General features: G+C 38.7%; 1 protein-coding gene across 10 annotated transcripts in view; it reads right to left on the bottom strand.

The window, feature by feature from the left end:
• Positions 1–902: 902 nt before the first annotated feature.
• RALYL (RALY RNA binding protein like) overlaps positions 903–19,118 on the bottom strand; it is a 407,281-nt gene continuing 389,065 nt past the window's right edge. For 6 of the 10 annotated variants that reach the window (XM_074577361.1, XM_074577355.1, XM_074577356.1 and 3 more), the window contains one exon: positions 3,039–4,009. In XM_074577361.1, the coding sequence (XP_074433462.1) occupies positions 3,992–4,009 (18 nt within the window). In that variant the 3' untranslated portion in view covers positions 3,039–3,991. Of the gene's footprint in view, positions 4,010–19,118 lie in introns of all 10 variants that reach the window. The other 4 variants (XM_074577358.1, XM_074577360.1, XM_074577353.1 and 1 more) reach the window with 2 other exon arrangements.

The raw sequence follows: 19,118 nt of genomic DNA, 5'->3' as shown, positions 1-19,118 counted from the left end.
AAATATCACTTAGCAACAACTAAACCCAATACTTATTATTGACATTCCTTTCACAGCAATCACTAGAATGAAAATTAACTCTTTCCCAGCTGAAACGAGGACAATTGGCTAGTATTTAATCTGTAGCAGGGTTCTTTTTGAATGAGGAATTGGCCCTGTATCCTGCATAATAAGAGTAAGTCGTTTATAAAATTCAGAAACAAAATCTGGCATAGCTGTAACAATAATGACAACATATTTAAAAATGTAGAAAATTACGTGCCGTATATAAATCCCACACATTTCAAAATAGTCTTGCTTCCCAACAATTCCAATATAATTTAAAAATGTTCTCATAGACTTTGTGACCAATTTTCCTTAGTTTGTCCATGCAGCAGCACCTTGTGAATGGAATAATAAACTATGAATAAAAAATGTGTTTGAATACTGAATAGAAAATTATAACTATTATTAACATGGTTTTCATAAGCTACATTTGTGCTACTTTAGTAATACATGAAATTTAGAAGCTTCCAAGATTAAGAAAATGCATTCCCAAATTCAATGAAATACCACCTCTGGCCCTCTCTCTTTCTCTCTCTCCGAGCCCACTGAAGAATTTCTTCTTTTTAGGAAGTTTGTTACATTTCTTCTCAGTCACTTTAACACAGGACTAGTCCTTAAATTTCTCGAACTGTTAAAATGATGGCAGTATTTACCGCACTTTTCTCCATCTTACTCCATCCTACTTACTTAAGATAAGTACCTCGTACTATGGATGCCTGTTTCTGTTTGTTCTGCTTGGAAAGTTTGGAAGGACGGTTGTATTACAGAGCTTTAAATGGTGTTTTTCCATGAGAGAAATATATTTTTCCTAGAAAGTTTCTTAGCCACATTTTGAGAGAAGAAATTACAAAACTGAATTAGTGCATAAATCAGAGAAAATATTTATTTACAGACATGTAAAAATTATGTTACAACATTTTAAAGAAAATGGTAATGAACCATCAATCTACTCTACATGGGCAAACCTTGAATGTTTTAATCCTAAATTGCAGTGGCACCTATTAAAAATATGACTGCTTACAAGATTGTAGCTATCTACATAGCTTAAGTACAATGATTTTTCAGAACTAAAAATGGATCTACAGAGAAAACTAAGAAGAATCGCAACAATATGGAATACAAGAGTTTACAAAAGTAAAAATATTTTTTCTTGATCCAAACTTTAAAGCTTTTTAGTAAATATTTTCCATTCATGCAGCCGCACAGTTTTGAAACAAATATCTGAAATACACAGAGCGTATAGGTCTGTGTAGAAAATGAATTGGTTTAATTCAGGACTGTCCATAAAGGATTCTATAAGACTGTTGACTCTCCAAATTGATTGACAAGATCCTTTATGTTTCCTATTCTTACATATTGCAAGGGATGAGCAATGTTAAAAAACCCACAACTGACAAAACCCATGTAAAACAAGTACAGGTAATGATGGCAAACAACACCGAGCACACCGTGTACATGAAGAGTTGAGAACTATCAAGCTCTGTTGAAGCTACCAGTATCCTCTGTAGTGATTTGAAGCAAACATGCCATTAAGAAACCTTGCTAGTAATTGATTGCACAGCACAACAAGCTTCTGGCTTGCAAATGTAGTGGTGCCTCAGGGTGTTATCAGAGGTGTCTTTTTGTGTTCAAAATATATTCAGGACTTTAACTGTGGTGTGAAAGAGTGTCAACATTATGACGGTGCAATCATTTCTGTGACTATATAATCTAAGGGCAATGATTGGGAAGAATTTGTAAAAATCTAATAGAGTGCTTTCTGTGATTATTAGCTCATTTGGAATGGAAGTGGTGAAGAGATGAAAGACCTAGCTGTTTCACATACATAGTTTATTAACACCAACACCAGAACTGATCTTCTTGGACGACGTTCTGCATCTTTAAGTCAGCCAAGAGTTTGCATAATTGAAATGGGCAAAATGCCCATTGAACTGCTAAAGTTTGGAGTGCTTTTTTTTAACTGTCAGCCAAAGATGGAGATCCCAAAATGGCAATTCTTTTTGTGTTTTTACAGTTAAAAATGATCATAACCTATACTAATTGATAGAAAGTGGAGAAATATTTCGCCCTTTGATTTGACCTAATATTTCACTCACATAGAAGTAATATTTTTTGCTGCGCTTCTCTGGGACAGTCAGCCTTGGTGGATTCTGAAGCTGTGATACTTTATGCTCAGGCATCACTACTTATACTATTCTTCCCTTAATTAAGTAGCTAGGTACTACTCAGCACTTAAGTAACCCATTTAACTCCACAGACAATAGCTAAATATAAGATACACAAACATAACTGAGAATGCTATGTTACATAGTCTCCTAGTTAAGTAAATTCCCGCTCAGTAATAGGTAATTAGATTCAAATGTATGTTCTTCTTCCAAATGTTTGAAGAGTATCAGTCCTTCCTTGATGATGGTCCTCATGCTGGAAACCTGACTGGAGACCTTGAGCTCCCACCTCCTCATACCCACACTGTTTGAGGTGAGCCTATCATCTCAGAAACTGCTGTTTTTTATAAAACTTGAAAGTTTGATCTATTAAAGAGTCTCTCTGGTACCTTAATTTTTCTATTGCTTTCAGCCTACAGAGAATGATTGAAAAGGTAAGGTAAGGGTTCATCTTTGTGGTGCCGGATGATACCAAATGTCCCTGGCCATGGATATCAGTGGACATCAGGGCTCTGTGCTGCAAACTGGCACACAGCTGGGTCTGAGCTCCACTTGACTGTGTAAGGTACTTCTTAAATTAATGCCTCTCCCTCATGGGAGGCTGTAGCTATTAAATAATTTTCCCCTGCAATTACTTTAAAGATATGTCTCTTTCTATAGGAGTATATCTCACATGAGGATGTAGATAAATAAATATTCCTTATTTCATGTCACCTGAAGGGCTAAGAAGATCTAGCTTTGGGATGGTGAACAAGTTGGTACTTTCATATATGCTTTGATACCCTTAATATCTCGGTAACACAAAGAAATAATGCATCCATTCTGTTTGAAAGGAAATATGATTTATTAAGAAATTCTATACTGAGATTCCCCCTACAACATCTGTAATAATTCATTATTCCAACTGCAGGCATTTAGGAGGGCTTTATGTGTTCAGGAGTGGAAAGACTACTGCCAGAAAATAAACGAAAAAGTAATCAGTAGGCTAACTCAGGTTGTCAGATGTTGGCAGTCTATAAGTAATTTACCTGGCTAGACAGGAGACTGACTGTCATGTACACTTTTCAATATGGTAACAACAAACTGCCTTTAGAGACTTGCAGGAACAGCTGTAACAACTGTCTAGTACATGGTATCACAGAGAGTGCTTATCTGAAGAATGGAATTTACGAGAGGATCCAATTTACAGTTTATCAAGGATTCCTCTCTTATTTTGACGTTTTCACTTTTTAGCAGCCATCCCTATTAGTAAACATAATTATTTCTAGTGACGAATATAATAAATAAAATAATGGAAAATACCATACAATGTATTTAATGGTGATCTTGTTTGAATTAAGCTGTAAACAAAGAAGTGCAATATCACCTGACTCTAAATATGGTAAAACAGTAAAACATGCTAATCATAAAAATAGCTTTTAGAAATATACATTTGTATACAGTGTTTCCCACACCTGTTAAATATGTCCTTCATATTATTATGATACAGTACATTGGCCTTTAAGACATCAAAATTAAAAAAATAATACCAATAATTAGCCAGAGAAAAACACATTTACAATCTAAACCATAAAAATCTGACAATTGTACAGCTTAGAACAGATAAGAAATGGAATTTCTAATATTTGAACAATAACGTCCATTTTAATAAGTAAATTGAGTTTTCATACAAATTGAATCAAAGGTGTTGCTAGCCAGTAAGAAACTGCAGTTCACAATTTTCTGTGGGGAAGTCGGAGTTTCTCTTCTCGGCCTTCAGGGGGTTCACACGTGACATCTCATCACTTGATCTGTAGAAACTGAGAAATGAAACGCTCACTTTAGTATGTAGGCACAGAATTTCCTCCAGCAGAATCTCAAAAGGAAGCCAAGACGACTGGGAAAAAGAGGGAAGCGGGCTAGGACTTGACTTTTTCATGAATCAGTCAAATACTGACATCTATCAGGCTTTCCCACCTTAAACCGTGGAGAGCCAAAGTCATGTACCTGCAGCAGTCCTAGGTTAGACTGCATGGCCCAAGATAACCACAGTGAATCAAACAAGAGCTGCTGAGGCTGAAGTATACTTCCCCTCAATACTGCTATGTGAACAACTGCTGAATAATTTCTATTTTAGCAGCAGAAAATAGAGGAATGTATCTTAGCTGCTTTGCAATTAAATACTTTATTTACGTAATAGCATTCAATCTAATAAACTGCATGTAGGATTCTTTGCTTTGATCCCATTGCACTATTTATATACCTTATTCCAGACCATTTGCATTGACTCTGTGCTTTCAATGATGCTTACAGTTACCAGATTGATGGATCTTTTCTCAGTGAGTCTTTCTCAGTCTCTCTTTTGACATTGTCTATTTTATTACTGTTCTTGTGTACCTGCTGTAGGCTTTAATTCCATATCCTTTGATTTCTTTCATTGTTTTACCAGTCACAGTGTGAAATAACAAAAATCCAGCGTCTTCTGACACTTTTGAAGGTCGTTCTTCCAGCAGAGGCTGGAGGCAGGTTGCATCTAAAAATCTGAGAGTCCTTCCTGCTATTTAACCCATGAATGCTACCAGCTTCAACTAGGCATTCAGTGATGCCGCAGGGGAGCATAAGACATACCAGCTCCACCTACCCACAGAAAAACTGACAACACTTTCCCAATCACATCTGTTTGGAAAAGTGACAGTAGAAAATGTTAACAGAAATAGATCGTTTCTTTTTTTAAGTGAAATTTTCAACAGAAGGGTTTTTTTTTCACTTTTGACAGGAAAAATATCTTTCAGCCAATTTCTTCCTTTTTTTTTTTTTTTTGTTTTTTTTGTTTTCTCGTTTTCTGTAACTGAAACAGAAATCAGCTGACGAACCCTGGTGCACTTCTGACCAAAACCTGAAAATTTTCCAGGTGTTCTTTTCAGCCAATTTCCCCCTCCTTCACTGACTTCTAAGTCTGCCTTTTCCTTCCCCAGAAAAAAAAGGGATGATTTCCATTAAAATTTCCATTTATTGAAAAACTGCGTTTCCAATGAAAAAGGTTTTATCAGAATCATCACAGTCTCTGCAGGACTGGCCTGTCCCGTGAAGCAGCCAGACATCAGATTTCTCCCTCATTGCAAAGGGAGCACCAGATTTCTGGTTGTACTCTTCACAGGTAACCAGGATTGGGGAGAGAAACTCATGTGAGAGATCCCAGAACTTTCTTCTTTTAGTCAAAAGATCCTGAAACTTGCACTGAGAAAAACTTCATCTTGCCTATTTTTAACTCCTGAAAAAGATTTTAGAATTTTCCCCTTAAGTCTAGGAGGCCTAATGGTTTTTAAGTAGCTATTCATCTTACAAGAAGTAAAAAAAAAACCCATTGTACATCCTATTAACTCCAGAGAGAGTTTCTCTCTTCTAGCCTTTTCTTCACCTATGCTTTGCTGTTCCATTATGCTATTATAAAAAGCAATAATTATGCAAGTAAGAAGAGGCAGATTTTCAAGTTATTTATTGAAGCTTTTTCCCTGCCATAAACCTTTCAAGCATTTACCTGTCACCAGCACTAAAAGCTTCATTAGGTTACTATTATGAAGCGTTACTGTGAACCATCTGGATCCAAGTCATCAATGCTGCTTTGCTGTCGTTTAGGAACAATGATAAAAATTTACCAACCCCACCAATACAAAATCTTGTGTTCTTCCTTCAGTACCTGGGCTTGTTATTTGCCTCTTAAGGCAAATAATCTTAAAGGCTGAGAAGAAACTTTAAAATCTGAAATAGTCAAGCTTTTGTTTTCCATAGAATGACAGGAACCCAGGGCTATGATTAGTCTAGTGTAATGCAATACTAATTTTATTCTATTTCTTTCTTCTGAATAGTGTGCAATTTATCAGCTGGCTTTATGGTAGTGCTGATGATATTAAAAAACCTCATGATGACTAATGTTTTTTTTTTTAATCTTTTCATTTCCTTCCCGTTATATATATAAAAAGCATCCTGACAGAACAAGGATGAACTGAATTACATTTAAGCCAGCGATATGGATTTCATTTGATGTAGTTCTAACAGAAAACCACTTTAGAAAGCATGATTTGAACATAAAGCATCTTAAGAATTGAATAACCCAACTGAGTTTATAGCTTTGGCAGCTGTAGACAATATCAAAGAAACAGTATATACTGTCCTAATTGCCATCATAACGTCTGAAAAAAAGCTGGAGATAGGTTATGAAATATTTATTAGTTCATTTTCCACCTGAAATTATTTCTGCTGCTTTTTTTTCCCCTATCTGGGTGGCTTTTTGAGCATGAGCTATTGGAAACAGTCATCTTAGGCATAACACCGTACTTCAGTCTTCCAGAAATGCTATTGCTACTGTTATTATAGTTCCAGTGTGATCTTTGTAGCATTTTTATCAGACTCAAATTATACTAGATTCAATTAATTTTAACTTTACACTATTACAATGTATATAACATTGGAAAGCTGACATTAAACACCTCACTAAATGAAAGAACAGTTCTACTTAATGGGCCCCAAACTATAATCACTAAAAATGATGGAGTAAATCAGGTAAAATTCAGTTAAAATCTAGAGAGTTTTCCATCTTGTCTTTTAGAGGTTTAATGGTTTTATCACTTACCTCCCCTCAAAGGCTAGATAATTCCAGTCTTTACATCTGTAGATCTTTAAGAATGCCCTGCATGTAAAGGACAGTTCTTTGTGGGAGAGCCTGGCCATCAGATCACCTGCCAGCTGACCATCTCCTCTAAGCTTTGTTCCTCATAGTCACCAAGAATGATGCAGTTGGAATAGTTTGCACTAAGTATTTCTCCTAAAAGCCCTTTATGAGAAGATGAGCTCAATATAGGGTAAAGACCTGCAGGCATCAGTCTTTTAGAATGAGATGGACCACCCAGATCTCCCCAGCCTCCCCAAGCAGCTGGAAGCTGTAATGGTGACCCCTGCTTCTGCGGCAGGGGGGCTGCTGCTGGCTTTCTTAAACCCATTCAGGTGGACTTTATTTGTCTGCATGGGTTTTGATCTCTGATAGCTGGATCCAAACAGAGGTCAGCTTCTTCCCTGCTCAGGTTCTTCTTCCTTACAGTTCTGAAAAAGCGTAAACAGCAGGGATATGTTCCTTGTTACCCATAAATATCTAGTGTCCTTCTCACAGGGTTTATGGGAAGAGTGTTCTTTACCATGCTTATCTTCCAGACCTTGATGTACAGGAATAAATCTTACTATCTGAGAGGATAAATTCGACATATATCCTTGTGAGGGAGTATTAGGAATGCACCATGACTAAATGCCACAGAAGATGTACATGATTAACACCTTCCCTTGTAGTAAATTAAGAAATTATTTAGAAAAAAGTCCCACAGAATATGGATGTTGCAGAATTTACTCTATGGTTTACTCCATAATAATTATTAGCAACAAGAGCATCCAAGATGTTCATCTGACAAAATGCATCTGTTTTTAAACAATCAATTGGTGGCTCTGAATGTCTTTTGTGATGACATTAATCTTCCCAGAAATTCCCAGAAAATGCAGCTAAACTGTGGATGGATAGATGATGGTGCACATACACATGTGAGCATGAAACACAAAGCCTAAAAACATCCTTCCTCTTCTCTCCTGCCTCTTTTTCCTTGCTGGACAAACCCATTCTCAGGACTGGACTTCCGAGTTTAATAGCTGTACGGGAGGCATCTGAAGCTAATTCTGACCATTGCCTGGTTTCAGGCAAAATCACGTTTCTACCTCTGTGAGGGCCCTGTTGATTTGGAGACTCGATGCCTGACACCTTCCGCAGTTGTTGCTGATGTCTGACTAGGCTTTGGCAGTGGGTTATGTGACTGCCATACATCACTTTCTGCAAAACAACTGCAAGCCCCATTAAAATGCAGTTGCTGCACTGTCCTTGCACTCACCACACTGGTCCTCATACTTGCACTACTGCAATCGTAGTGCGATTGCTTTGATTGCACCTGATGCTCACTCCTGTACTGTGATCTGTGCAACCGAGAATACAGAATCCAGCTCCACCGATGCTACCACTATGTCTTCTACGATGGCATACTCTGTTCTATCTCTAATAATTTTTTCTCATTATGAAAGGTACTTTCTGAACAGCCAAGGAGGTAAGAAACTGAATCTGTTTGCAGAACAGACTTCTTTTAAAAAACTACCCAAATCTTGGCTAGTGATTATTTATCCAGATATTTCCCTAAAATGAGAAAAATCAGAATGCATTGCACAAAGTAGTAGTGCAAATTGCCATTCTGTTTATTTGCTGCATCTAACTCAAGACAACGTCCTTCCTTTCTCTTAAGCAAACAGCTCACACTGAGTGGAAACCCCCGTAATTTATGTTTGTGAGGTACCATGGGGGCATGTGCCTCCATTGGCTTTTACACAGCATTCATCATCGTGAATGGAAATCCACAAGCAATGAACAGGGCTTACCAAAGAACCTTGAATTCGTATCAGCTATCACACTGACTCCACAGCTGTGCTCATTTGAAATACACCTTGAATTGTCCTTTGATTTGAAGCATGAAATCTCTGACTAAGTAACAAAGTTATATATGTGATTTAATATAATGCTCCCCTATGAAATGTAAATGCTTAGTTCAGTGGGTGTTAGCAGAGGAATGTGAATGTGTATTACAGGTCATTTATATGTCATTTATAACACTTGTAAAACATGCCAGACAAAAATTATCACACTAAAGCCAAACTTTTTATAATTAGCTACTGATGGAATATTCACTACATATAACACATAGGAGGAATTATACAGTTTGGTAAATATTAATAAAGAATCATTAAAGGAAGCAGTTGCACCTTCTTTAAACCTTTCTTCAAATGATGAAACCTACTCATTATCTTTTGTACTCTGTCAATCATACTTTAATTGCTGAAAATCGTTTTTCTGTTCAGTGAACAGTTTAATTGCTTTGAAGTGTTAGTACTTATGTGAGTACATGTGAGAACGTCTGTTTTACTCATCATTGAAAACAAACTTCTATCTCCTTTGTATTTAAATGCTCTGTTTCACTTGCCTGCATTTGCCTGACCTGCTGGAGAGCAGCTCGGTGGAAAGAGACCTGGGAGTCCTGGTGGACAACAGGATGACCATGAGCCAGCAATGTGCCCTCGTGGCCAAGAAGGCCAGTGGCATCCTGGAGTGCATCAAGAAGAGTGTGGCCAGTAGGTCAAGGGAGGTCATCCTCCCCCTCTACTCTGCCCTGGTGAGGCCGCACCTGGAGTACTGTGTCCAGTTCTGGGCTCCCAGATTCAAGAAGGCCAGGGAACTGCTGGAGAGGGTGCAGCAAAGGGCTACCAAGATGATTAGGGGACTGGAACACCTCTCTTATGAAGAAAGGCTGAGGGATTTGGGTCTTTTCAGTCTGGAAAAAAGACGACTGAGGGGGGACCTTATCAACACTTATAAATACTTAAAGGGTGGGTGTCAGGAGGATGGGGCCAGGCTCTTTTCAGTGGTGCCCAGCGACAGGACAAGAGGTAAAGGGCACAAACTTGAGCATAGGAAGTTCCACCTAAACATGAGGAGGAACTTCTTTACTTTGAGAGTGACAGAGCACTGGAACAGGCTGCCCAGAGAGGTGGTGGAGTCTCCGCCTCTGGAGACATTCAAAACCTGCCTGGACGTGTTCCTGTGCAACCTGCTCTAGGTGACCCTGCTCAGGCAGGGGGGTTGGACTAGATGATCTCCAGAGGTCACTTCCAACCCTACCATTCTGTGATTCTATGATTCTATGATTCTAAAAATCAGTCATAAGAATGAGATAGCCCTATCAAATACTGATTTTTTCCCTGGACCAACATATATTTTCTTTCTCGGAGTCCTGTGTGGGCAGATTTGTGATGAATACTCTTGGATGTAGTGATGAGGACAGGATCGAATATTTGGAGAGTGCCAGTGAGGAAATGCTGCAATTGAGACGATGGTCAGGTGTGAAGCTGATGGAGCGACTTTGGGATAAGAGTTGCCATGGTCATTTGAGAGCTTTGTAGAGAGGAGCTATGAGGGCAGCAAGGAGGAGGAAGGAAAGATGTGGATCTGTCCACCTCACTTTACTCGGTGGGTTTTCTTCCCACTCTACCACTTTTTGCAGCAAAATCTTCCTCTACAAGGTCCTTTTTAGCTGTAAGAGAAGACTCAGGGACTAGCAGTGTAGTTTCTGGTGACAGTGGGAAGGATCTGAAGCTGGAAGAGAGGTGAGAGGGTAGGAAGGTGGTGCTTTTGCAGCACTCGCTGCCGTGAAGCCTTCAGCCAGAATACACTCGGAAGGCTACCCCTCAGTGAAGCTGTGCTCCCACCACTCCATTTAATGGTCTCTGTTGGCTGATAAAGCCAAACTAATTGCAGTAAGGCCTCACTGATGCTGTCCAGAGTTCCTTTGGCTCATACCAGTGTGCCTTGAAAGCAACTCAACATCTTCTTGGCTTCCAGTGACAAATACAGCAAAGGGGGAAACATCCCATTTTCCTTTAACCCTGCACATGAGTAGATGTTCATAGTGAATTCACAATGGTATGACTCTCATTGGAGACCACTAGGTGTTTTTTGCTTCTTGGGATTGGTCCTGTTCCATGACATGCAAGTCTAGTGGGATCCATGGTAAGAATTGTCCTTTATCATTCTGAATGCTATGAAGGAGATAGTTTTAGGATTAAGAGTGCTGTCAAAAAGTTGTAGAATAAAATTCCTACTGAATTAACCTCTGCTCGATCTGAGGGGTAGGAATTCCCCAGTGTGAGGTGGTGGTCCAATTACTATTAATGCTGAAGGCAATACTTCCTGTCCTACTGATGCCAAGGTTTCAGGTTTGAACACACAGCTTAACATGTAAAGGAACTACTTGTACTCTGAGGACACTCACTATCTCTACACTTTACGTAGTGTATTTTTAAAATATATAAAAGTGGAAGCTTACGAGGAGAACTACCTTAAACTAATTACACAGAAAGCACCTGCTGAACTTTCCCAGTATTGCCAAATTACAGTTTAGATAGGTATCAAAAAAAGCCCATGAAGGACAAAGAAACTGTATAAGATCAGGAATGTCCTATCTAACCAACAGCAGATTTTCAGTTACTTGGAGGAAGAAGTTTTACTCAACATAAAGACCAGATGGAGTGAGGTAAAAAGCAAATAAATAGAGCAGGAACAGGGAGGAGAGCTTGCTGGAGAAAGCAGTTGGAAGCATTTAGTGTGAGATTACAGAGATACCGAGAAGCTCAGAGAAAACATGGGAAGGAGGTGGGGGATAAGACTAATAATGTCGCACAATGGTGACAATACTGTACTGAACTAAGACAGTCAATTAAACATACAGGATGTAGAGCTACTTGAAGACGACTGCTATCTGCGAAAGCCTTGGTTTGGGAATGTGATCCAGATGGAAATGACAATAAAAGCTGGTCCTATTTTAAACAGGTTTTGCTGGGTATTTTCCTGCGTAATACTTATTTGAATGCAAAGTGCATAGTAGTGCATAGCATTTTTGTTTTATGAGGATTTCAAGAGACATTCCTTTAAAAATAAAAATTGCAAAGCAAAATGGTGCGGTTGGGGTTACACTGGTGGTCTGCAAATGGTGCAGAATCATCTAATAGCTGAGAAAAGGTTAGTATACCTCTGGAAAGAAGAAGCAGAGAAGTATTTAGCCTTTTGATTCCCTGTTTGTTGTGGCTGGGACACAACTTACTTCTTTTGAAAGACTTTATAAAACTGTAGTGTCCTTTTAGAAATCAATAGCAACAACAATTTGGAAACTTCAGATATGCCTATCAGCATAACAGGCTGCCTAAGATGGCATTTGATTAACTTCCAAATCTTCATTTTAGCAGCCTGAGCTTGTTTTATTCTTCACTGATTGCTTTTTTGTTGAAATGGCAATTACAGTTCTATCACCTTCTAAATAACTTCCCTTTTCTGAGGTCTGTAAATGCCTACGTACAGATAAATTCAATCTGCCTTTCATGTTTTGGTATTAATCATGCAGAAAATCTTCTTAGTAAAACATTTATATTTTCTCAAAAAGCTGAGACCTTTTGGAATAATTGGGTCACTAACTGCAGTGGCTCTGTAATTTCTATTGAAAAAATAAAAACACATTTAAAATTTGTATCTTTTTATATGGAAAAATAACAACCTTTCGACTTCTCAGTGTTTACCCCTCTTTGCTTGCGTGAAGACTTTCGACAGAAAAATGTTTCCTCTGAGGGTTTTTCTTTCACCATTCTTGAGGCTCAAGCATACTGATAAAGCCTGTGAAATGAGTGTTTTCTAGGGGAACTAAAGCTATTTACTTTCAAAGACTGACACACCAGGAAGGATGTGTGATGCATGGCAATTGCTCGATTTCAGTTAAATCTAAGAATTTGAGGATTAAGCTGATAGGCTCAAATCCATACACAAGCACAAGCCCAATGGCTGGCCTAAGTCATTGTGGAGGATTTCAGCGTCCCAGTGAGCGCCTGGAAAACACCAGTCCCCCCTGCCTGTTCTCTCACCACTTTCCCACTGTGGCTCGTACTGCCACTTTGGTATCTATGCTAGGTTACTATTCTGATGCCTGTTCTCCCAAAACAGCATAGAGGAATGTTGGTTGCAAATAATAAGTGAATCAAACCCAACCCAGCACTTTCCACAAGTCACCCAAAGTCTACTGGAGTCGGATAAAATACAGGGAGAAGAAAGAAGAGCATCGCCACCAGAATTTGTGAAAATTACATTGGCAAAAATATTCAGGGGTGGAAATTGAAATCAGTCTGCACATTTGAAGTGTTGAATTACTTCAATTAAATCGGATGTTTCTTTACAAGCCATGAGTTACAGAAAGAAGCTTGTGATCTTTTTTATAAGCTACCATCACTCCCTCTGAAAAGGGATCTAGGTTTGCTTCTGGGTGGTAAGCGTTTGTCTGTCCTCGTTTCTGAACTGCAGTCAGAGATTGACTCTATGCTCATAAATTTTAGGCTAGCAAAATCTGTGGAGCTAGTTCTGGTCTACTTAGATAGAATAAACACAACCGGCCACTGGTACTGAATATTAAGATCAATTACATTATACCAGAGAATTATTTGCCTCTGAATCAATTCACAGGTTGCTTGGTTTTTCATTTTTTTAAATTTCTTTCTTTTTTTTTTTTTTAAGTTGAGCACACAGTTGTGTTTGACATTTGAAGCTGAGCTACTAAAATTAAATATTTTGATGTCTCAGAAACATCAAGCACCATATCTATCTTATTCTTACTCAAAAGCTTAAGATAAACACAAAGCCCTGCCTAAAAAAAAAGAAAAAAAGAAAAAAAACACAAAAAATGAAATTAGTGCAAAAATGAATAACGAATACTAAATAACAATAGATCTACTGACCGCGGGTCAACAAACAACAGAGTCCCCCTCATGCAAAACAGAGAAAACACAGAAGCTACCCTTTCAAAACACAGGTTCACAGGAAGGCAGTGCAAGTGCTTGACAGAAAGCACTTAGACAATCTCTAAAAAACATTCAAACATGTTAAGCAGTAACCAAAAATTCTTTTTCTTGTCAGATATATTACCAAGAAGTCAGCTGTGCTACTGTTTCCAAACAGACTTATCGCCAAACTTCTGTGAGGCTGTAAATCCCACGCGCAAGCCAGTGCTCTGTGTTGACAGGCACTTGCTAAATAAGTGTACTTAGAACTATCCTCGTGCAGCATTGGGCTATAACCAGCCATTGCCTCAGGTTGTCTAGGGCAGTCTAAATACCAGAATTTTGCGACCAGTTCTTACAATGGTTCTCAGAGAATAAAGCAAACAAAAAAACCCCTCCGTTTAATATTTATGCCCATTTATCGTCTCGGAAAAGATGTACCCCATTTAAACTGCCGAAGACAGGTGGTTGTTCTGTGCTCCGTGGGGTTGACAGGGTGTAGATGACGGGCATTTCCTGCTCTTGCGGTATGTGTCCGGGCATTGTGCTGGAAGCTGCTGGCAGGGTTTCAGGGATCACCCTGCTGGGTCTGAAGGGACCTGTCCTGAGTTGCCTTGCATATAGACAGACCTCAAAAAGAGAGGCCATGCTAATAATTCTTAGCAGAAAATGTAACGACTTAAATGATGACTGAAACTTCAGGCAGGTCAAGACTGATGGCAGGGTGGAATGCGAAAGTAAACCAAATTCATTGAGGGGTATATTTGATGTTGTTCAAAGGGCAAAAATAAAATCTGCAGTTTTCTTGACTGGAAAGCATATAGGTTTCCTAAGTTTAACCCATATATGTGAGGAATGCTCCTTTCCCACATGTTGGCTGTAGGGCCAAAGGCACATACTGGTCTGACCTCGGAAACAGCGGCTGAGTCTGCATGCACATTCCATCTGCAGAGCTGCAGTGCCCACCACGTTGGCTCAGTGGCAAAGCTGAGAATGGATCTCAAACTTCCTGGTTCCCCATATTTTGCTTAAAAAAAAAGAGATAAACAGGAGAAAAGCCCGTTCTTTTCAAGATCTTTTGTATCAACTCCATAAGATTCTAATGGTTGAAAATTATTTATATTACTGACATTATAAATGTTTTACAAGTTTTATGCTTTTGAGGTTTTTTTTCTTTTAATTGGGGACTAAATAATATAGAGCAGATTCAGAGGAATAGATGTGAAAGGTGAGGAAATTATTTTGCTCATTCCTTTTACAAATACGCAATTACAGGCAGGGAAGTCTAGTAGAAAGAGATAGACAAAGTGCATGATATTAGTGCTTGCATTTTCTGCAGGTTCCCCTGTGATATGTAGGGGATAGGATGTAAATAGTAATTAGAAAAATATTATGTAGTGGGTCAGGACTAACCTGGTTAAAACCCTGAACACCACTGAGGAAGCCTACCTCTGAGAAATCGACTGCCAGGAAAAATGAGGAGGAGGAGCTGGTAGCAAGGCCTTTCCAATGACTCATACAACACCGTGTGAACAACAAACACATCTACTGTGCTATTGCATATATTAAATATAACAAAAGGGCATGTCAGGAAGTTTCTTACAATTTTTGATTTCATGACATGCTTTTATTACTTTTTCCATCTTTTCAGTCACAGGTTATTAGATTTACTGCAGCTTTGGAAGGTACAACACATTAGTATCTGTCGGGTATGCTGCCCCTAATGACTTTCTTAGCTTGCTCAAGTACAAACATCTCGCACTGGTATTTGTCAAGTGAACACAATCTTTTACCTATTCATTTGTCTTAGGAATGAAGAGATTCATGTTTCCCCTGATACTCAAAGCAAGATTTCAATGAAGTCCAAAATGCTCAGTGCGTTGAAAAGACTAAATTTTGCTTGGTTTCAATGTTATTTAAAGTAATCTAAATAAGATTTCTGGCACAACGTTGCTTTGGCCATTACCATTAATTAGAAGTTTTGTCCTCTTTTCTGCCTAAGTAGTACTCTGTATAAGTGCACTCAGCAAGCTGCAAATTGCCACAGTAGCTATTGATCTTTTTGACATGCCTAATCAGCGTAATTTTGCTGATAATAGAAGAGTTGGTCTGGTCTGCCCAGATGCTATTGACAGAAAAAAAAAATATGTATCAAAAAGAACAATGAAAAATCCAGTTTGATTACAACAATAAATTAAGTACTATCAGTCCTATCACATAGTCACATATTTGATCAATCTTGCTATTTGAGATATGAAAAATTTGGCTTAAGCCACACGAAATTAATCAGACATTTTTACTCCTTTTCTGTAGATCTTATTCTACTCTCTGCTGAGTATTTTTGTTGTTGAATTCTCACGCAAAGTAATGAAAGTAAAGAAAGTTTCACTGTTTCATACAGATTTGCTATTAAATTAATTTCCCTTTAACTACTTATAGGAGACAAAAATGTTTCTAATGAGCTTTAGCCAAAGTACTAGTTGGTTCCATTGATTTAAATGGTATTTGTATCAATTCTTACAAGAAATAGCTATTATTACGTTATAACTTTTTTACTTTTGCATAGCAGGAAGAGGATTATCCTGAGTTTTTTGTCTGTGGCAGTTTCTGGCATTTATGTTCTGGCATTTAGTTTCTGGCATTCTGGCATTTATTCCTCTGGTGTTGAGGGATATGGTGTAAGGGAGAACTTTGTAGAGTGGAGTTGATGGTTGGACTCGGTGATCCCGGGGGTCTTTTCCAACCTAAATGATTCTATGATTCTATGATTCTATGATTCTATGATTCTATGATTCTTTATCAGATGTTAGAAACGAATCTGAAAGACTGAAAACATGCAGTGCAGACGTGAAGAAAAGGGCAAGAGTAAGAAACGAAATATCCTTGAGAGGTAAATGTTCCTGAAATATGCTTAATAGAAAGGGAACTATAATCGTTGTTGAAATAACTGCAGTAAATCTACATTGTAACTAGAACTGGGCCTTGCACAGTCTCTGTACCTTTTGTTTCTGATATAATTTAATAAAAATGCCTCTCAAGACATCTCATTAAAGGTGACTCATTATTGTAGAACTCCCATCTAATGCTTGTGTGGCTTCATTATTTTTAGCATAGCTACACCAGCATAAAATCACAGTGCTGTGGCTGTGACTACATCCTTCAAATTCCATCCAAGCACTAACAGGAGTCTGATCTGAGTTATGACACCGTAAATCTATTGTATTTGAAATCATTGGGATCACATGCTCTACCAGAAAACACTGTTTGCTCTACTGAATGCTTAACTACTGAACCACCACTGTGCTGTTATTATTATAGTTATTTATTATGAAAGGCTGACAGTTTGATAGAAGCTATTCTTCTCAGGCAATGTAATATAGATATGAGTGCTTGTGTATAACTCTTTCCTATTAATTAGTTTGTTGATATTTTATAAAGCATTAGCCATAAATAATTTTTTTTTTCCAAATCTACAATACTTCAGGCTTTCAGCTAATTAATTGGATGCCACCTTTCTTATTTACAAGGGGATTGTGATGATAAATTATAGTTCATTTTGAACCAGTGCTTCCTCAATGATGGATTAGTGCCATTTGAAATTAGTTCAGAGAAGTTATATGAAATGCTCTGGGCCTGCATTAGGTTGTCCAGCTGCTAACTGAGCAGAGTAAAGAAACCACCAGACACGCTAATTCAAAAATGCTTTTCCTGCATGCTCTCAGCCGTTCCACACACTGCTGACGCTAATTCTAGTAAGCAGAAAGACCTTGTTTCAGAGGCACTGAGGCCAAGCTGCTTCTCAAATATCAAAACATGTGTTGGACTGTGCTGCAAAGGTGACTTTTCTGTTCTCTGTTGTGCAGCCACAGGAGTAAGAGGAGGTTATTTGCTTTCCTTCCCACTCCTTACAATTTAAAGCCATGTCCAGCACCTGAAAACTGCTTAATATCACTGATGACTTGTGCTCCAAAGATTTGTGGCCTGTTTGTGGTTTGTGTGTGAGGTGAATTTCATAAACATGATCTTTCTTCCTCGGAGCTTGTTTTCTTTCATGTGAGAGGGGAAGCTTGTAGGTGTGTTGCTTTCTTCACAGTGTGGCTCTGGGACAGTTTACACTAAAAGCAGTAAGAATGGATGGATGGTCTCTAAGAGGGAGTGCACAGATTTTTAATTCACTGCAACCAGAAACTGTTCAGTGCAAGAAAGCCTGACTCAGGGGTCCAGTAAAATCTGGGGTAACCAACTTGGTTTTTTATCTGAAAGGAGCAAAGGAAACAGACCTGAAGTTTTCATCCACTCCAGCTGTCTCTTGTGATCTGTTAAGTGACATGAGTTGTAGAGTAAGCTCAGGAGTTACATTCCAAGTTAGTGATTATTTTATATATATATGTATATAGCTACAAATATAGTATCTCATGCCCTTGTAGAAGGGGCAGTGGAAGGCCAACATGTAAGAGCAGGTGTGTGAGAAGCAGATGACACTCTTCACTGAGCAAGCTAAAGTCAACTGTTTGGGTCTACCAATGTCTTCTAGCATACCTGTACATAGCTGGATCATATATCACCATTTAAACAACTTTTCAGTATGTCAATGTAGCAAAAGACTGAGAGGACTGTTCTAAAAACATCCTCAAGCTGGAGTGTCTGCAGCACTGGAGACATTTACTGGGACACATTTGTGGGCAAACAGTTGGTACAAAAGAAACTTTCCCAATAGGTGATGTTTGATGACAGTAGAGGTACTTCAAATGCAGCATGTCTTGAACTGGAGTTCAGATGGGCAATCAAGTTATTGTGGCATAAAACTTTTTCATGCTTCAGCTCATCAAAAACGACTGTTTGTGGGCAGGGCTTTAGTCCATAGAAAATGACAATGCAGGGATGGAAAACATCCTGATCTAAATGGTGGATGAAGGAGGTGTGCAGCTGTTGAATGTGATGTGTTTTTGTGTGTGCAGCCAAGCAGGCAAATGAAGAGGCTAAAGTCTCCTTAAATCCATGCCTGACTTAACTCAGACTGCAGGCTAAACTACTTCGCATTTCTCTACAGTTGGTCTAGGCTGAAAGCAGGCATGAGGACAGCTGCCATCACTCAGTTAATGTGCAGTAACCTGTTCCTCCAAATAGACAGTGTGTGAACTTAGAGAGCTGATCCTACCGCCTAAACCCACAGCATACATCCTGCGCAGTCACTTCCTTTGCAAGTTAGAATTAGAAATAGAGAAAGGAATATATTTTCGAGTCCTCTAGTCCAAAGATGCAGACCCACATACACAGATTCAGAGGCTCCGTTCTGGCAGCACCTGGACTCTGGCAAAGGGTCTGTCCTTATTGAACACCTCCCTTTACTGACAGCCTTGGGGATGGTCGCAGGGGAAACAGAAAAGAGACAACAGTATCGCGTTCAGCAAAAAGAGTCCTGCAGCAGGTTATTGGCAAATGGCTTGTCAGGAGATTTACAGCTAAATATGAAGCACTGCAAAA

The sequence above is a fragment of the Larus michahellis genome, chromosome 2, assembly GCF_964199755.1.
Source record: "Larus michahellis chromosome 2, bLarMic1.1, whole genome shotgun sequence".
NCBI classification, from domain to species: Eukaryota; Metazoa; Chordata; class Aves; order Charadriiformes; family Laridae; genus Larus; species Larus michahellis.
Note: the sequence above shows the minus strand (reverse complement) of the source record. Positions and strands in the feature narration are given on the sequence as shown.